Below are 17761 nucleotides of genomic sequence, written 5' to 3'. Positions count from 1 at the left end.
TTAATGTTGTCCTTCAGCCACATGAGCTCATGGATTGCAGTTCTCTCATGATATGATTAATTTATTTAGATTCTATTTCTATGTTTTGATATAGACTAGACAACTAGCAACTGATGTGAGAAGCTGTGCTGCCCTGTTCTGCACCTTTTAGTAGTGATTCAATCTGTGTCTTGAGTGACCAGAGCGTCCCTTTGATCATCATGCTGATGCCCAGCCTGTCTGCTTTCCAGTGTTACGGTGAGGTGTATATACATATTTTTGTGATTTTGCGGGAGGGCTCGTTGGAGCTAAGTGACCCTGACTCAATGTACAATATGTCCATAACACCCTGTCTTTTGTGGCCTGGACAGTTATCTGTGCAGAGCCTCATTCCAGCTGTCGCACCATCCACCATGCATGTTTCCTCTTTGCTGGCCTGTGTCGTGTCCTAAAAACGATCCCTGTCATGAAATCAGCCCCAAATCTTTCTGCTCTAATAAATATATGACATGACCAAAGTTCCGCAACTTCACTTCGCAGAAATTCTGCGATGTTATGTTTATTTACAGAACTATTTTGTATTTATTTAATGAAGATTATAAATTTGTATTGCATACATGAATGAATGACCACTAAGCAAATTGTGTAGGAGATATTAAATCTCTTTCTACAGTGGAAAACAAACATTACAAGTAACAGTAATACCTTTCAAAGAAGCCATGACCTCCATATTTTTAATGCCATGCTATTATGTATTGTAAATATTTTATTTGTAGATGTCATAGAACTGGTACATGTGTAGTCTTCATTTTGTTGTCTTCCATGATATTTTGGTCCATTGTCATGTAGCCACATGTGTGCATGCACTGTATTTGGGGTTTTCTTCTGATACGATTATCACTATAGAAGCTGCGTGGCCCTGTTCTACAGCTCGTGGTGGAGATTTTCTGAGTGCCCAGAGCATCCCTTCATCATGACTAGCCTGTCTGCTTTTCAGTGATAAGGTGTGAATGCATATTTTAATTTCATTATGTAATCTTCCTTTTTTTTTTTTTTTGGCCAAAAAGGCTGCTACATTGGCACTCTTAAATATATTAAGGGTGCATAATATATATATATATATTATATATATATATATATTTTTTTTTTTTCCAGACCATGACAAAAAAAAAAAAGTTCCTTTTATGTACATGACTAGTTCTTATTCATTTTTAAAGTATATAAATTTATAGTGCATACATGAATAAATGATTGCAGAGCAATTTGTGTAGGATGTTTGTAGGAGATATTGAATTGCTTTCTACAGTGTGAAACAAACAGTGATTGTTACCCTTCAAAGATAGAAGCCATGGCCTCCATATTTTTTGACACTATGGCATATTCTTTTTTATTATAAAGATTTTATCATAGATATCTTTTTGAATGATTATGTACAATTATAGTTAGCCCTCCTTTTGTTGTTTTTGGTAATATCTTTATCCGTTGTCGTGTAGCCATATCTGTGGTTATCGGGGTTTTCACCCTATGTTACTATCATTCTATTTATAGAAGCTGCATTGCCGTGTTCTACAGCTTTTGGTGGAAATTTTTTAAATCTCTGAGTGCCCAGAGCATCTTTTCATCATGCCAAGCATGTTTGCTTTCCAGTGATAAGGTATGTATGCATATTTTCATGAAGTTGCAATCAATTCTCGGTATCGCCAGTGCGCAAAAAAATTCTGTGCATGCTGAAGAGCTCTGTCACAGATACACTTTGGGATTCTTTTGTGCCCTTGTTCACTTCTGGTTGTCTCATGCTAAGAGGTCGCAGTTCCCATATGATTCAATGGAGTTAATTGTCTGCTTTTCCATTGTCATCCCTTTTTTCTTGGTTAAAATTCAGCTTAAAAGAGTTGGAAGTTTTTAAGTTTTACTGATTCAATGTGCTGGTCACATGATGGAAAGCGAAGAAATCTTCAACAAAAATACCTCTGGATAAAGATAGAGCATGATCTGAGTGCATGAGCAGCCAAAACCAGGTCAAGTTTGTCCTGTAAGCTATCTCATAATGCATCTAAAACACTGCTCTCCGCACGGCAACTAGGTATTGGCGATACCAAGAATTACACCTATCCTTTTTTTTTTTTTGAAACTTTGGCCAGGAAAGGTTGCTAGGAGGGTTGATAGATTGGAGGTCAACTTTTATTTTTCTATGATAAACATACATTGCTTTTATGTACAGAAGTATTCTGTATTTATTTCCCAAAATCTATAAATATTGCATACATTACTAAATAATCAAACAGAAAAGAAATTCAAGAGGGCAAACATTGTGCAGAGGTGTTGATACTCAATTGCTGTCTGCAGCAAAAAATAAATATTACACATTACCTTTCGAAGATAGCGATAACTCACGGCCTCCTCCAAATTTCTATAATCCTATACAAGTGTATTCAAAACTTATTGGAAATGTTTTATTATTAGATGTCTTTGAATGAAGATTGTTAGATAAAACACAGCTCTTCAAATTGGATGGCTACACATACTTTTGTTGTCTACAGTAACAGTTTTTTTTTTCTAAAATTCCATTTAAAAAAAAAATAAGAGTCTACTGTATTTGTAGTTTGTGTATTTTATTGCTTGGTTTACGGAATAACTATGCAGCAAAATGTTTTAACTATATTTCAATTGCGGGTGACATGTACATGGCTTTTGAACAATCTTTTATCTGCACTCAGTATGTAGGAATATTCCAAACTTTCAAAAATTGTGATAAAACGAACTCAATATATGTATTTGTTGATTATGTATGTATAATTTTTTTTTTTTTTTTTGACAGGTAAAAGACATCCTGGATGATGACTTGATGGGGAAACCAAGGCATGGAGTTTTCAAGTGGTTGTTCAAAGACAACCTCTCCGGAGAATCTACAAACAATATCCTGTGCAGAATGCCTGATCCCATTCTCTTGGAGGAGCAAAGCACCACAAGACAGCAGTTGTTGTTGTTTTTTCTTCAAGTTGTAAACTATATCAGATATGACTTGAGCTTTTAATTTTTTGCAAGATACAATGTACTAAGAAACCACTTATGAAATTTTTATGAGCATACAATTCTACAAGGAATTCAAAGTTTAGCTTATGAAACATGGTCTTCAAATGGCTGAGGTATGAAACCACAAATTAAACCAATGTTAATTAAATAGAAGATCTGGGTTTCAACTTTTATGAGGATCACTTTGTTCAACTTTCTTTTTGGATATCTCAGCCTTTTCAAAACTGATTTTCACTTAAGTAAACTTTCAATGCCTTTAAGAGAACCTATATGCTATTTCAAAAAGTTAAAAGCTGAGTCATCACCTAAATCAATACTTACCATCCCTTTTGTTGTAAAGCAAGATATAAACAGGGATACAACTGAATAAAAAAGTTGTTACATTAGCTGCTTTGTTTCTTACTGTGGCTGATGAACATTAAGGCGATACAAGAACGAACAATGTCAGTTTTTATTGTGTTCAGAGCCTGTATGTTGATTGAGTTTGGAATATGATGACTGAAATTCCAGGATGGGCCTTATACACCATTTGAATGCATATGTATCGAATGGGCGGGCACATAAAAAGGGTGGGTTTTTTTGTGCGTGTGTGTTTTTTTTTTTTTGTCTAATTTACAAATCAACGCATAGATTGTAAAGTTAAGAGTTCTCCGACAGTACCTGAACATTTCGGAAAGTGTTATTCTTCGAAAACAGTTGATGGCACATTAACTTTTTTATGTTTCTTACTGTGACTGATTTACATTAAAGGTCCAGTTTACCTTTGGGAGCAGTGATTTGAAATATGTTCAAGATATCACATTTGATGCATATAGTGTCAGTCTGTTGTATCACAATATCCTACCATTTAAAATGTTTGCAATAAAGCCGAAAGTATAAGGAGATATCAGTATTATTCTTGATAAACCATATGTTTCTTAACTATGGCTGATGGACATTAAGGCGATAGAAGAGTGAACAATGCAAGTTTAATTCTTGTTTATGGAGCCTGTATGAGCCTAGATACACCATATAAAAATGTACACTGCATTGAATTGGCAGGCAAAGAAAAGGGTGCTTTCAAATTCATGGAATTTTTCTGTCAAGATGTTTTCATTGCTGTCAGGCAGAAGCTCGGTGGTCTAGTGGAGATGACGCCTGTCCGGAGATCAGGGGGTCGTAGGTTCAAATCCTGCTCGAGTATGTACGTCCATGATTTATTAATTTTTTGTTCTGCTGTCAGGCAGAAACTCGATGGTCTAGTGGAGATGACGCCTGTCCGGAGATCAGGGGGTCGTAGGTTCAAATCCTGCTCGAGTATGTACGCCCATGATTTTTTATATCATGGCTACTATAGAAACACTGAACAATTCAGAAAGTGTCATTCTTTGTGTATTGATTTCCTATTAGGATTATTTCCTTAATGAATGTTACAACTATTCATTTTCAAATGAATGTAAATTGAAATGAACAGATTTAACTGTTGCACTAGTTATCAAATAACAGTTTCTTTTCACATTGATATCAGCTATTGGTACATTAACTGCTTTATGTTTCTGACTGTGGCTGATGGACATTAAATGCAATAGAAAAATGAACAATGCAAGTTTTAATTCTTGTTTCCAAAGCCTGTGTGTTGATTGAGTTTGGGATGTGATGACTGAAATTCTAGTTAATTCCTTATAAACTGTATCAATACATTTGTATGTAATTTTGTATCAGTAAAAAAAAAAAATCACTTTAGTTTTAAATTTAGACAGGCAAATACAATCCACTTGATTTACATGTATGTGTATGTAGGAATATCAATTCAAGGTGTAATGGACACGAAATGGTAACTGCTGACCCAATGACAACAGCAAAATGCTCCTTTGCATACAGTATTTCGATATTTCAGCCTTTGTATATACTGTACATTGCGGTTTAAAATGAACTACACAATATACTGGAGAATGGGAGTGTATTGTATACCTTGGAAATTAAAAAACTCTGTAAAGTTCAAGTTTCTGTCCTACTCTTGTGTTACATACGTTCACCACTAATGCAGTGATACATGTCATATCATGTACTTTGGAATTTCAAGAAACTCTATGCCAATGAAGCTTTGGCTTTTCCTCACACACACATGCACCCATACAGATATGAATATGACAACAGTTTGCCCGATTATGGAGGAACTTAGTACAAACATGATCTCACCTTTCGGATATGATGCACAAATTTTCTGGCATTAATCATGAATGCACACTTCAAAATGACACAAATAATGAATGTTTTCACAAATATGGACACCCTAAATTGTTCTTATCATAATGTATCAGCACAATAAATAGTGTCAGATGATTTGAAATCAATATTTGTGTTCTTTGTATGAGGAATCCATCATTCCAATATTTCTGTCCTACTCTATGTGTTACACGCGTTCGCCCCATAGCTATTACACATGTCTTACTTACATACCCACTCGAGCTCTATTTGAATACAAAGTTATCTTTTCCTACTTAAAAATATTTAATATAGGTATTAGGCAACCAAACTCTGAAATATGGATACTCTGAAGACAATTTTAATTTTTCATGTTTTTCCAACCTAAAACTACCCATTTACTGTGGAAATGCCCATATACATATTCAAACATTTCAACAAATAAGAAAATGGTAAACAAAAACAAATATATACCAAATAAAGAATACAACATATACCAATTAAAAATACAATATTGATCCAATATTAATGACATACAGCAATTACAGTCCTCAGTATGAAAGGAACAGATAAGTTTTAAGTTTGGATTTGAATGACTCTGTCGATGACAGTTCCCTTAACTGAAGAGGTAACTGATTCCACAATTTTGGTCCCATAACGGAACAAGAGACCCGCGGGTCTAGCGCTCACCTGAGTATCGCAAGTTCACCTTTCACGCAGTCACTAATCTAAATTATTCACAGCTCCACCAAAATTTGACGAGGCATTCTCAAGTGGAAGATGAAAATGTACAATAAGGGCCCAATTTTTTTCAAGATTCCTTAATTTGGGGGAATTGGGGCCCCCTGGGGCCCTCTGGGTGGGGCATGGTGCCCAGTTTGATAAATTGAGATCCTGACCACCTAGGGATGCTACCTGCCAAGTTTGACAAAAATCCATCATGAGGTTTTCAGGAAGAAGATGAAAATGTACAATTCAGGCCCCCATTTGGACCCTTCCAACCACCCCCCCCCCTACCCCCAAGAGGGGCACCCCTGGATCTCCTATGAACAAACTTGAAACTACAGTCATTAATGTACTCACTCATAGTATTATCTCAGCTCTATAACTTCTGATTCTAGAGAAGATTTTTAAAGATTCCTTCATTTGGGGGGTTTGGGCCCCCTGGGGGCCCCCTGGGCGGGGCATGGTGCCCATTTTAACAAATTGAGATCCTAACCCCCTAGGGATGCTACCTGCCAAGTTTGGTGAAAATGGGTCATGGGGTTCTCAAGAAGAAGATAAAAATGTACAATTTAGGCCCCATTAGGACCCCTCCTCACCCCCCCCCCCCCCCCTGGGTCCCAAGGGGGGCACCCCTGATTCTGCCATGAACAAACTTGAAACTACAGTCATCAATGTGCTAACTCATAGTATTAACCTAGCTCTATCACTTCTGGTTCTAGAGAAGAAGATTTTTGCAGATTCCTTAATTTTGGGGGGTTTGGGCCCCCTGGGGCCCCCTGGGTGGGTCATGGTGCCCATTTTAACAAATGGAGTTCCTAACCCCCTAGGGATGCTACCTGCCAAGTTTGGTGAAAATGGGTCATGGAGTTCTCAAGAAGAAGATGAAAATGTACAATTTAGGCCCCATTAGAACCCTTCCCCATCCCCCCTCCCCTGGGTCCCAAGGGGGGCACCCCTGATTCTGCCATGAACAAACTTGAAACTACAGTCATCAATGTACTAACTCATAGTATTAACTTAGCTCTATCACTTCTGGTTCTAGAGAAGAAGATTTTTACAGATTCCTTAATTTTGGGGGGTTTGGGCCCCCCTGGGGGCCCCCTGGGTGGGGCATGGTGCCCATTTTAACAAATTGAGTTCCTAACCCCCTAGGGATGCTACCTGCCAAGTTTGATGAAAATCGGTCTTGGGGTTTTCAAGAAGAAGATGAAAATGTAAAAAGTTTACGCACGACGCACGACGGACGACGGACGACGGACGACGGACGACGCACGACGCACGCCGGACGCCGGACGAAGGGCGATCGCAATAGCTCACTTGAGCCTTTGGCTCAGGTGAGCTAAAAAGCACGATCACCATACCCATGTTTTACTCTGGGTGTTTGGAGTAAGAATGCATCTGATGATGAACGTAGCCTTCATGTCGGATTGTATTTTTGAACAGAATTACTTATTTATATTGGGGAAAAAGAATGAACTGAATTATGTACTAATAACAGAATCTTGAAAATAATCCTTTTTTCTACAGGTAACCAATGTAAGGAACGGAGAACTGGTGACATAGAATCAAACTTATTAGTAAAAGTTAACAATCGGGCGGCAGAATTTTGCAACCGTTGAAGTTTTGTGACATCTTTTTTTGAAAGATTACACAACAATGAATTCGAAAAATCCAACCGAGAAGAAATCAAAGCATGAATAAGTATCTCAGCTGCAGATTTAGACAAATATTTCCTTATGAAACTTAAATTACGCAACTGATATCGAACATTCCGCTGAATATGAGTTACATGACTTGATTATGATTATGAGCCATTATCGAAACGTGCCATAAAAACTGAATGGGCCCTAAAAATTTGTTGACCCCTGTCTGTGACCTTTGACCTTGTGATGACCTTTAATTCCCCAAGGGACATCTACCGTCCAAGTTTGGTCACAAACAGACTTAGGGATCAAAAGTTATGAGCCACAATCGAAACGCGCCATAAAAACTTAACATTGGGCCCTTAAAGTTCGTTGACCCCTGTCTGTGACCTTTGACCTTGTGATGACCTTCACCTCCCCAAGGGACATCTACCATCCAAGTTTGGTCACAAACGGACGAAGGGATCAAAAGTTACTAGCCATAATCAAAACGCGCCATAAAAACTGAACATTGGGCCCTAAAAATTCGTTGACCCCTGTCTGTGACCTTTGACCTTGTGGTAACCTTCAACTTCCCAAGGGACATCTACCATCTAAGTTTGGTCACAAACAGGCAGATACATCAAAAGTTACGAGCCATAAACAAAACGCGCCCTAAAGACTTAACATTTGGCCCCAAAGTTCATTGACCTCTGCCTGTGACCTTTGACCTTGAGGTGCCCTTCATGTTTGGTAAAATGTGTAACTTTGTATAACCACTCTTCTCTCCAAGTTGACTGAAATTGAAAACCTCAGTAGAGAGTTATTCAAGTTTTTGAAGCGTTACCGACAGACGACGGACGGACGGACGGACGGACGACAGACGGACGGATGGATGGACAGACGCCGCAGGTGATCCCTTAGTCTCCCCACACCTCCGGTGGGCTCGACAAAAAAAATCAGAATGCTGACAAAGACCAATCATAACTTGGTAAGTAAGCACCGCAAGGGAGGCGCAAAAAAACTTTGTCGTAAATAGCAGCAGAAAAATGTATTTTAGTGAATGACACTGGTGCTGGAGAACTTACACATCATAGATCTTGATTTGTCCATCATCAGATGCAGTTGCTAAGAGCTGCGAGTCTGGCGAGAAGCAGAGTGACCTGATGGGCATGGCATGACCTACAAAACAAAGACAAGATTATACAGTAACACAGTCACCACCTACTGAATTGGCCTCATTTTGTTGACCCAGAGGTGTCGGAACTAGGGTTAGGTATTGGTATAGCAGAGAGTAGATTGGTGGACTGATAAGATATGCTTTCAAGTTTCCGACAAAGTGCTTCGAGTACACTGCATCAGTTTGCGTCTTGGTTCTTGCTCAATTATTGCACAATAATTTTGAGTTAAGTGTTTAAATGACTATGAAATTTCATGAGAATGATTATTGGGCCAAAGATACAGACAGTTGAATTGCATTAGTGAAGTTCCATCCTGATATTGCTAGAAAGTGAAAGGTAATAATATATCTCTTGTGGAAATGAGTTTAATATAATCAAATGCCAGTGAGAAATCTCCTGTCTTTGGTGGTCATAGATGCTGTCATTTCTTTATGCTGTCTAAGAAAACAGGGATGCCAAGTTCAAAACAAATTTATGAGTGAGATTTTCATGACTCGGCATCTCGGCGAGCGAATGTGCCCGTGAGCGAGGGTGTGGGAGGGGTTTTTCCCCCCTGTGGCTTCCCACGGTAGGGAGCTTTTTCAATTTTTAGCTCTTAATGGTGCGATCAGGGGCATACGTGACTTTTTTTTACTTATTTTGGAAGACAAAAGGAAAATAAACCTTCAATTGCAACTATCACTTCAATCTTTTGAGCTACCATGCGGTATGCTCATTATTATAGGTGACTCTGCACCTCAAAACAAACAAAAAGTCGCCAGACATGAATTTTTAGTGAAGACCATATTCTGAAAGAGCAGACTTTAAGCTTTAAAATTATGTATAACTCAAATCAAATGGACTCTCCTAACCTATCTGAATATTGGATTGAAAGCACAAACTCAGGAAAAGTGTGAACTGAGAAAAGAGGCTCTGAAGTACAATGTCTATTCAAGCGCTTAATCTTTACCAAACCGTGCTGGCTGTGCGATGAATGCGACAAAAAACAGGAAGTAAACCACCTGAGTAATAATAATGAAGGGATTATTAGATTAAACTGAAATTACGCATGCCTCATTAACACATTCTGTCCATAATCAATGCCAACTTTCAAAGCAGTAGCACTATCCTTTCAAAAGTTATTAGAGTTAAAATTGAAGAGTGTGGACAAGGTTTTTCAGAAATGAAAAAGGGATTCTAAAGACACATCGAATCACACTAACTACCAAATATGTTCGAGATAAACTGCTAAAAAAGCACACTTTCCTGCCCGTTTTATGATACCAAATTTTAGCATATTGTAAAAGAAGACCCGCTCTTTCAGAAAATATGAAAAAGTCAAGTTCGGCAAGGTTGACCCATTTCACTTATTTTCAGTCCTCACGCGAAATCAGTGTGTGCGACTTTATGTTCGTTTTGAGGTGCACTGTCACATAGGACCAAGTTGCAGACTTCGCCCGATGCGTGAGAAAAATGGGTGCCATGCGTGAGATCGTGAGACGGCCCCTAAATGCTCGAGTCTCACGCAGAATGCGTGAGACTTGGTTGCTCTGAGAAAAGCATGTGTGCTCTGAATGAGCACTTTACATGAGACGTGCACAGTTCGTCGGTTGCCCTGCAGAAGGGCCTTAGCTTAGGTAAATGTTCCCGGCAGAAAGGTCTGAGCATAAAAGTGAGTGTAGCGTAAAAACTATCAAAGATTATTAATTCAAATTCTGAAGAACAGTGTACAACAATATTGACTAAATGGAGATAAATTTCTAGCCCAGAAAATTAAGAACTCCATTTTACAGAGACATTCGAACATCAAAAATTTGATTATCTAAAAAAGTACTTTTTTGTGTGTATAACGCATCAGGTAAGGCCCTTCTGCAGGGCAATTGACGCGTTGTATGCCAGAATCATGCAATTATAAAAGTGAACAAATTGAATTTAAATTGAGGTATTGGCTTCAAATGAATGTATGTAATGGGTGCACAAGATGAATGTTGCAGTGGACTTTGAGGTAGAGTGAAACTTGCTATGATGTAGTTAAAAATTACACAGAATGTGGGAATGTTTCTTTTCGACAATATGAAAATTGGAAACATGGGGATGACTATGTTCCAGGTTGTTTGGAGGTGAGAGGATGCATTACCTAAGGGAAATGCACCCTCTCACCTATTGACTTCAAATTTGAAATGATTGGATATTTGCAAATGTGTACATGAGCATTGTAAATGCTGCCCAAAGGAAATGCATCCTCTCACCTATTGACTTGGAAACTTGAAATTATTGGAAACAGTAAAACTGCGATTATAGGCGGATGTGGACACATTGTTCTTCAGGGTATTTTTTAAGAGTTACCAGATTCTGGTAAAAAATAATACAGCAACAGCACAAATTCCTTTTGTGGGAGCCACCCAGAAATATTCTTAAGTTCAATGTGAAATTCTAATGTGGAGATGATTAGAATATAGTGTGGACGAGAGGGATGAGTTTGAAGGGACCTGAATATCTATTTAATATTTTTGAGCATCAGAGAAGGCTCCCACATAAGGAACTCATTAAAAAAAATGTATCTTTTTCGTATTCATACCTATCATGTTTTTGATTAGAAATAGTGTATTCCTGGACATTTTAAAAAGTTTTTCTTATGGCAATCTATGGCCCATGGGGTGGCAGGAAGCAAAAAGCCAACAGTAGGGAGGCCAATGACTTTTGGATTCTTTTACAAAAACCAGACAAGTTTGGTATCACTGGAAAGGTAATGCCAAGAGAAAGACAATGGTGTTAAAATCAGCTAAATCGATAAAAAATTGGTGAAGTTACCATCTTGGAACTTAAAAATTACATTTAAAAATTCTGCTGCAAAATCGGACCCTCTAAAACAAGACTAGCAGTAAAATAAATGATTGGAAATTGATCCCCATGCTTAAAGCTTTTATGTGATACCACTTCCATATGTTGTTTTTTTTAAGTCCTTCATATCCCATTCCAAATTTGACAAAAACTAGAAAAATGTTCAATAGGACATTTTTGTGTACTGACAGATATAATTTCAAAATAACCAGATTTCACTGTCCTCCCTACCAACAGGCATTTATTTTGGGCCCCCTAATTAAGTATTTTAATTTTTAGATTGACGTTTGTTTCCAGTGAAGTTAAACTTATTTTTTTTTTAATCTGAAGAAATATTTTGAACTCGTACCATTTATGCCCCCTAACTGAACTGGAGATATTTATACAGTTTCAAGGAACCCCAAAATCCATTTAAAAGTACTATCTGCAGTAATGCTGAAGAAAATACATGTGTACGCAACTCCTTCCCAAGCCTGGCCCAAGCCTTCGCGAGGGAGGTAAACAGTGCAAGTGGTGCAGAGCGGCTACAGCTACGACGTGACACAAATTTTTAACTTGAATTTTATTGAAGGCCACACCTACATGTAGTCGTTCTTGGCAATAGGATATCATCTATAAACACTAACTGTAGCACGGTGTGGCAGGGTTAAGGGGGTCCCATGGAGCCCATTTAAAAACCCAAGTTGGATAGTTGCTTCTTGAGGTTAATGTGTGAGGGCATCAACAGCTGATTGTGGAAGCTTGTTCCACTCATTTACTAGGCCTATACTTTGGCTACAAAAGTTTTTCCTGATGTCCAGGCGACTCCTTGCTTTGGCTAGTTTCATGGAATGGCCTCTTGTTCTATGATAATCACGAGTGGCAAGTTCAAAATACAGTCAACTTCAGATACCTCGAATTCGTCGGGACTGAAGAAAATAGTTCGAGGTACGCGAAATTCGAGGTAAGCGAAATTCGAGGTACGCGTACGTACGTCGAATTTTCTTCGACTTATCCGACGTTTATCGATGTTCAACATGGTATCTGTTATAGTGCCTACCGATTGTTTACATGCTTGTCAATTGGAATTGAATCGATTTTTATATGAATGAATTAAATGAAAATCGGAATTGAAATAAAAATTTCAGAAATTAAGATTTTGGTGGCCCTATCGCGCCACCAAAAAAAGTCGGATGTTTGCCTTTACTTTTGAAAATAAACAGCGGTAACAATCGGCTCCGTAAGATACTAAAATAAATGTCGGATGTTTGCTCATACTTTTGGAAATGAAAAACGATAAGACTCAGCTCCGTATGGTGCTAAAACTAATGTCAGATATTTGATTTTGCATTCGGAAATGAATAAGGATAACATTCGGTTCCGGAAGACGCTGAAATAAATGTCGAATATTTGCTTTGACGTTCGGAAATGAAAAACAATATTCAACTCCGTACGATGGTTAGATAAGTGTCGGATGTTTCCTTATACTTTCGAAAGGAAATAGCAATAACATTCAGCTCCGGAAGATGCTAAAATAAATGTCAGATGATCGCTTTTATGTTCGGAAGTTGCAGTAATATTCTGCTCCATACGATGCTTAAATAACTGTCTGATGTTTGCTTTTAAATTTCGAAATGAATAACAGTAACATTCAGCTGCGTTCAATGGTAAAATTAATGTTTGATGTTTGCTTTGACGTTCGGAAATGAGTAACAATAACATTCAACTCCTTACGATGATAAAATAAATGCTGGATGTTTGCTTTTACGTTCGAAAGTAAATGGCAATAACATTCAGCTCCGGCAGATGCTAAAATACATCTCGAATGATTGCTTATACGTTTGGCATGTTTGGAAGTGAATAGCAGTAACATTCTGCCCCATATGATGCTAAAAAAAATATTGGATATTTGCTATTACATTTCCAAATGAATAACAGTAACATTCAGCTACGTTTGATAGTAAAATAAACGTCTGATGTCAGCTTCGATGTTCAAAAATGAAAAACAGTAACATTCGGCTCCGTACGATGATAAAATAATTGTCAGATGATTCATTTCACTTTCGGAAGTGGACAGCAGTAACATTCGGCTCCGTACGATGATGAAATAAATGTCGTATGTTTGAAATGAATAACGGTAATATTCTGCTTCGTACGATGCAAAAATAAATGACAGATTGTTGCTTTTACATTTGGAAATGATTAACGGTATTAATCCGCTCAGTTAGATGCTGAAACAAATAGCGGATGTTTGCTTTCACGTTTGGAAATGGATAAGGATAGCATTCAGCTCCGTAAGATGCTAAATTGAATGTCGGTTGTTTGCTTTTACATTTAAAAAAGATTAAGGATAATATTCGGCTCCGTAAGGTGCTAAAAGACTAATAAATATTGGATGATTGCTTTTACAATAAGAAATGAATATCGTTAACTTTCGGCTCTTTACAATGCTAAAACAAATGTCGGATGCTAACACATGTCTGCAAATGCTCCCACTTTTTCATTTCAAACGTAAGTTTTGACCTCCTAAATATATAGGCATCAACTTTTATAATAATCTATACGCCTATTTGCTAAATCTTAAAACACAGAATAAGATGATTGTATTTTCTATTCATTTGTTTTAGACATGGGCATCTGTATCACTTTAATAATGCTTAATATTCATTTTTCTATGTTTAGTAGGACCGATTTAGTTTTTCTAATGTTTTTCTCCATTTTTTTTTTGTGTGTGTCGCCAGATTTAAATTTCGAGTAAATTCGACCACCAAAAAATAAAAATCAGTGATACTGGTGGCCCAATAAAAGTTAGTGTGGAGCCCTGTCTATTCTATTCTTTATTATGCTCAGCCTATACTTCCACATCATATTCCACAGTATTTTTATAATCGCATTGCTGAAAAAAAAAATCAGTGCTTACGTTCTCGGGGAAGAATAAATGAAACATACTTTGTGAAAGGCAAAAAAAAAAGTTTAAAAAGGCACTACGCAGGAGATTGATGTTTGGACAGTGGACCGTGATTAATGCCAAAGATATAACTGTCGACACCTACGCAGGTGCGCCACGACTGTTAAGAAATCTACGCATGCAGTATGACTAGCCTGATCAAGAATTAAAACACAGTGGTTAAAGAAACGAAGATGATGGGGCAGAGCGTAGTGCTATCGTAAGCACTCCATTGGCAAGGGTGCTATGTGCATACCGTGTACGGATGTAGGTAGGTGTTGGGGATTTTTCTTGTCAGCCGTGTATGGGGTATTTCTTTGGGCGAGCGATCGTTCTGGTCGGGAATATTTACAGTCGAGTGTGAAAAGATTTGTGACATGTCTTCTTCGCTGTCTACGCGCGCTTTAAATAATCGGAGATGCTGAGTGATGTTTGCAATTTCGATTCGAGCTACATGCTGGGAAAAACAATAAGTTAATTAAGATCGGGACAGTAGATTTCACTTCGAGGTAACCGAACTTCGAGTTATTTTCTTCGAGCTACGCGAATTTTAATACACGGAAACTCCATAGGAACAATCGGGACTTTCATTTTGCCCCCAAGGTAAGTGGTATTCGGCTTATCCGACGTTGAGGTATCCGAAGTTGACTGTAGTTCTCAATCTCAGGTTTTGAATTGTCAATGACAAATGTTTTTGAATATTCTGCCATGTTCTGCATGTTCGATGTTCTGTATGATTGGACTATGTCTCCTCTCTTCTTTTTTTCAAATTGGTCAGCCTTAGTCTTTCTTCGGTATAACTTTAGAGTGAAGTAGAAATAGAGGCTATTATTATAATGAACATGTTGATATGGCTTAATCGTGGTTTAGGCCTTGGGTCGCCCTCATTCACCTCGCACACGTAACACTAACACTATCGCTTTATTCAATGGGGACTTCAATCCACCTCCATTGACTTTGCGTTAGCCATGCTTCACGAAGAAGAGTTGATAATACAGTTAGGTCTAGAACCACAGCGGTACAGGTTGAAAGAGTTGAACGTTAACTAGGCAACACAGATGTTTACGTGTGGGACAACAATCCAGTAGTAGTACGCAGCACAAATTGTAAAGGAATATGCGCGCTCTCACTTTCAGCGAGTGGGGACCTAAACCACGAAATCGCCGTTGATTTTGTACTGTATGTGCGACAGCGTGACATTACAAATAATAATAAAAAACTTCAGTTTACTTTCATTTCTCACTTCTCATGAACTTTGTCTTTGATGGATGCCTGTCGAATGTAACACATGCGATGACAATTACTTAGTAACACGCGATGCATCGATGGCGTTCAAGTTGTTCATTTGCGTTATAAATCGCCAAAAAATCGCACAAAGGATAACGGTTTATGAATAGCCAATGGCTTATAAGTCGCTTATAAATCGCCAATGACGTCATCAAATCACACCAAATGCTTGAGAGAAATATTATTTGGGATATAACTCGCCAAAAAATCACACTCGGGATAATGGCTTATAAATAGACAATGGCTTATACATTGCTTATAAATTGCCGATAACGTCATCAAATCAGGCCAAGTCGCAACCAGTCATTTCCTTACAAAAGCATTTGCAGTGTTCCAATAGAGTTTTCGACGAATGGGGGCGCCTTCGGCGTTCCGGGAACTTTGCGTCTAGCTTAACCTACCAAAACTAGAATCAATGTGTGGAAGTTTGCTTCTGCAAGAAGAAACATTGCATGTGCAGAATGACAAGCTAGGCTCTCCACACTAACAGCCAGCTTTGGTCAATAACCAATGCAGGTAGAGTGATTGCTTTAATCTGATGTAATTGTCTTTCAGAGGGCAAGTGTTCCCATCAGAGATTTGATCATAGCCTGAACTAGTGTACTAATTGATATTATTCATTCTACACGATGATGTTACATATTTGATGGATGTGCCTTGTGGATAGTGTGTGTACTTCTTGAACGTGATGTTTTCATTACATCCACCTTCCAAGAAGCACAATGTATCTGGTTGATTTCACTATTTGATTTGACTATTGCTCTTTACTTGGCCTGTATCACATGTGATAGAATCAGAAACCATTTTCCAATGTGTTTGGGGATGGGCCACTTCACCAGGGTTTTGCTCTTCTGTGAATGAGAAGCAAAGTGGGATTGTTTGCACTCTGTAACCAAGTCACACAAGACCTCTATTTTGCAATCTTGCTGGGAAACATATCGCTACACTTCTTTAAAGTTGGGACAGCTTAGACAACACACAACATTGGTCAGCTGATCTCACTGAGCCTAAATCTCGAGACCACTTCATTGTAATGCTATGTTTATACCATGTTCCAAGTGGTCACAGTAATCATGTTTCAGGCCACCATGGACGAAATGGGATGGATGTGACACAATGCGGGATGATGGGATGGGCAAACATTACAGACTGTGCATGATTGCCTTTGATGGTGTGTAAGATTTTTATAACTGTTAAAAACATGGAGATCTCATGCTCACCTGATTATCGGAATTACACCTTCCATGCATTCTTGCAGACTCTCACCCGAGAACATTGCAAACTTGGGGGGAGGGTGGGGTGGGGGCATCTCTGAGAATTTCATGTGGGCATGGTGTCCATTGGCATATTCTATCACACTGGTAAAAATACTTGCCAAGTACACTGTATCTATAAAATTTGATTATGCAATTTAATAAAAACAACAACACTTTGTATGTAAAAACTGCCTCCCTGAATTTGATCCCCGCCCAACCCCTTGAGCTACTATGAATGACCTTGAAAGTCTACTCACCAATGTATTCACTCAGAGATTTTCCAGTTTTATTTTTTTTCTAAAATCTTTGTATTCATTTACTATCATTATAATTTTTATTATTATTATTATTATTATTTTTTTTTTTTTTTTTGTGTGTGTGTGTGTGGAAATAGTGGGTTCTGGGGTCCATGTATTAAGTATATAAATTGTCATCCTTGTGATAACACACTGGGCTTAGTGACAAATTTGACCATGTTTTCAAGAAGAAGAAAATGACCCTCCCCCAGCCTACCCTTCAATCTGCCACGAACACAGTAGAAACTGCAGTCACCAATCTACTACCTTACAGCACTTACGTAGCTTATCTCTAGACAGAAGATACATATGATTTCTTAAATTTGGGTGCTTTCTCTCCCTCGCCCCCATTTGGACCCCTCCCCCTTCCTTCTCCGGGCTCCAAGGGCAACACCCCTGGATCTGCCATGAACAAACTACAGTCATCAATGTAGTGTATTAACACAAAGTA

At 38.1% G+C, this 17761-nt stretch overlaps 1 protein-coding gene and 1 long non-coding RNA gene across 3 annotated transcripts in view; one reads left to right on the top strand and one right to left on the bottom strand.

Annotated features, from left to right (window-relative positions):
- The window catches only part of LOC139716308 (uncharacterized), a 105056-nt gene that overhangs the window by 17519 nt on the left and 69776 nt on the right, over positions 1–17761 (bottom strand). For both annotated transcript variants that reach the window (XM_071627868.1, XM_071627869.1), the window contains one exon: positions 8633–8726. In XM_071627868.1, the coding sequence (XP_071483969.1) occupies positions 8633–8726 (94 nt within the window). The remainder of the gene's footprint in view (positions 1–8632; positions 8727–17761) is intronic.
- On the top strand, positions 873–3578 carry LOC139716307 (uncharacterized). The gene is made up of 3 exons (XR_011709886.1): positions 873–983; positions 1528–1633; positions 2798–3578. It is a non-coding gene; the product is annotated as an uncharacterized lncRNA (long non-coding RNA).

The sequence above is a fragment of the Diadema antillarum genome, unplaced genomic scaffold (genome assembly GCF_040938485.1).
Source record: "Diadema antillarum isolate AM-2024a unplaced genomic scaffold, OU_Dant_1.0 scf00000063, whole genome shotgun sequence".
Lineage (NCBI taxonomy): Eukaryota > Metazoa > Echinodermata > Echinoidea > Diadematoida > Diadematidae > Diadema > Diadema antillarum.
This window is presented reverse-complemented; position numbering and strand designations above follow the sequence as displayed.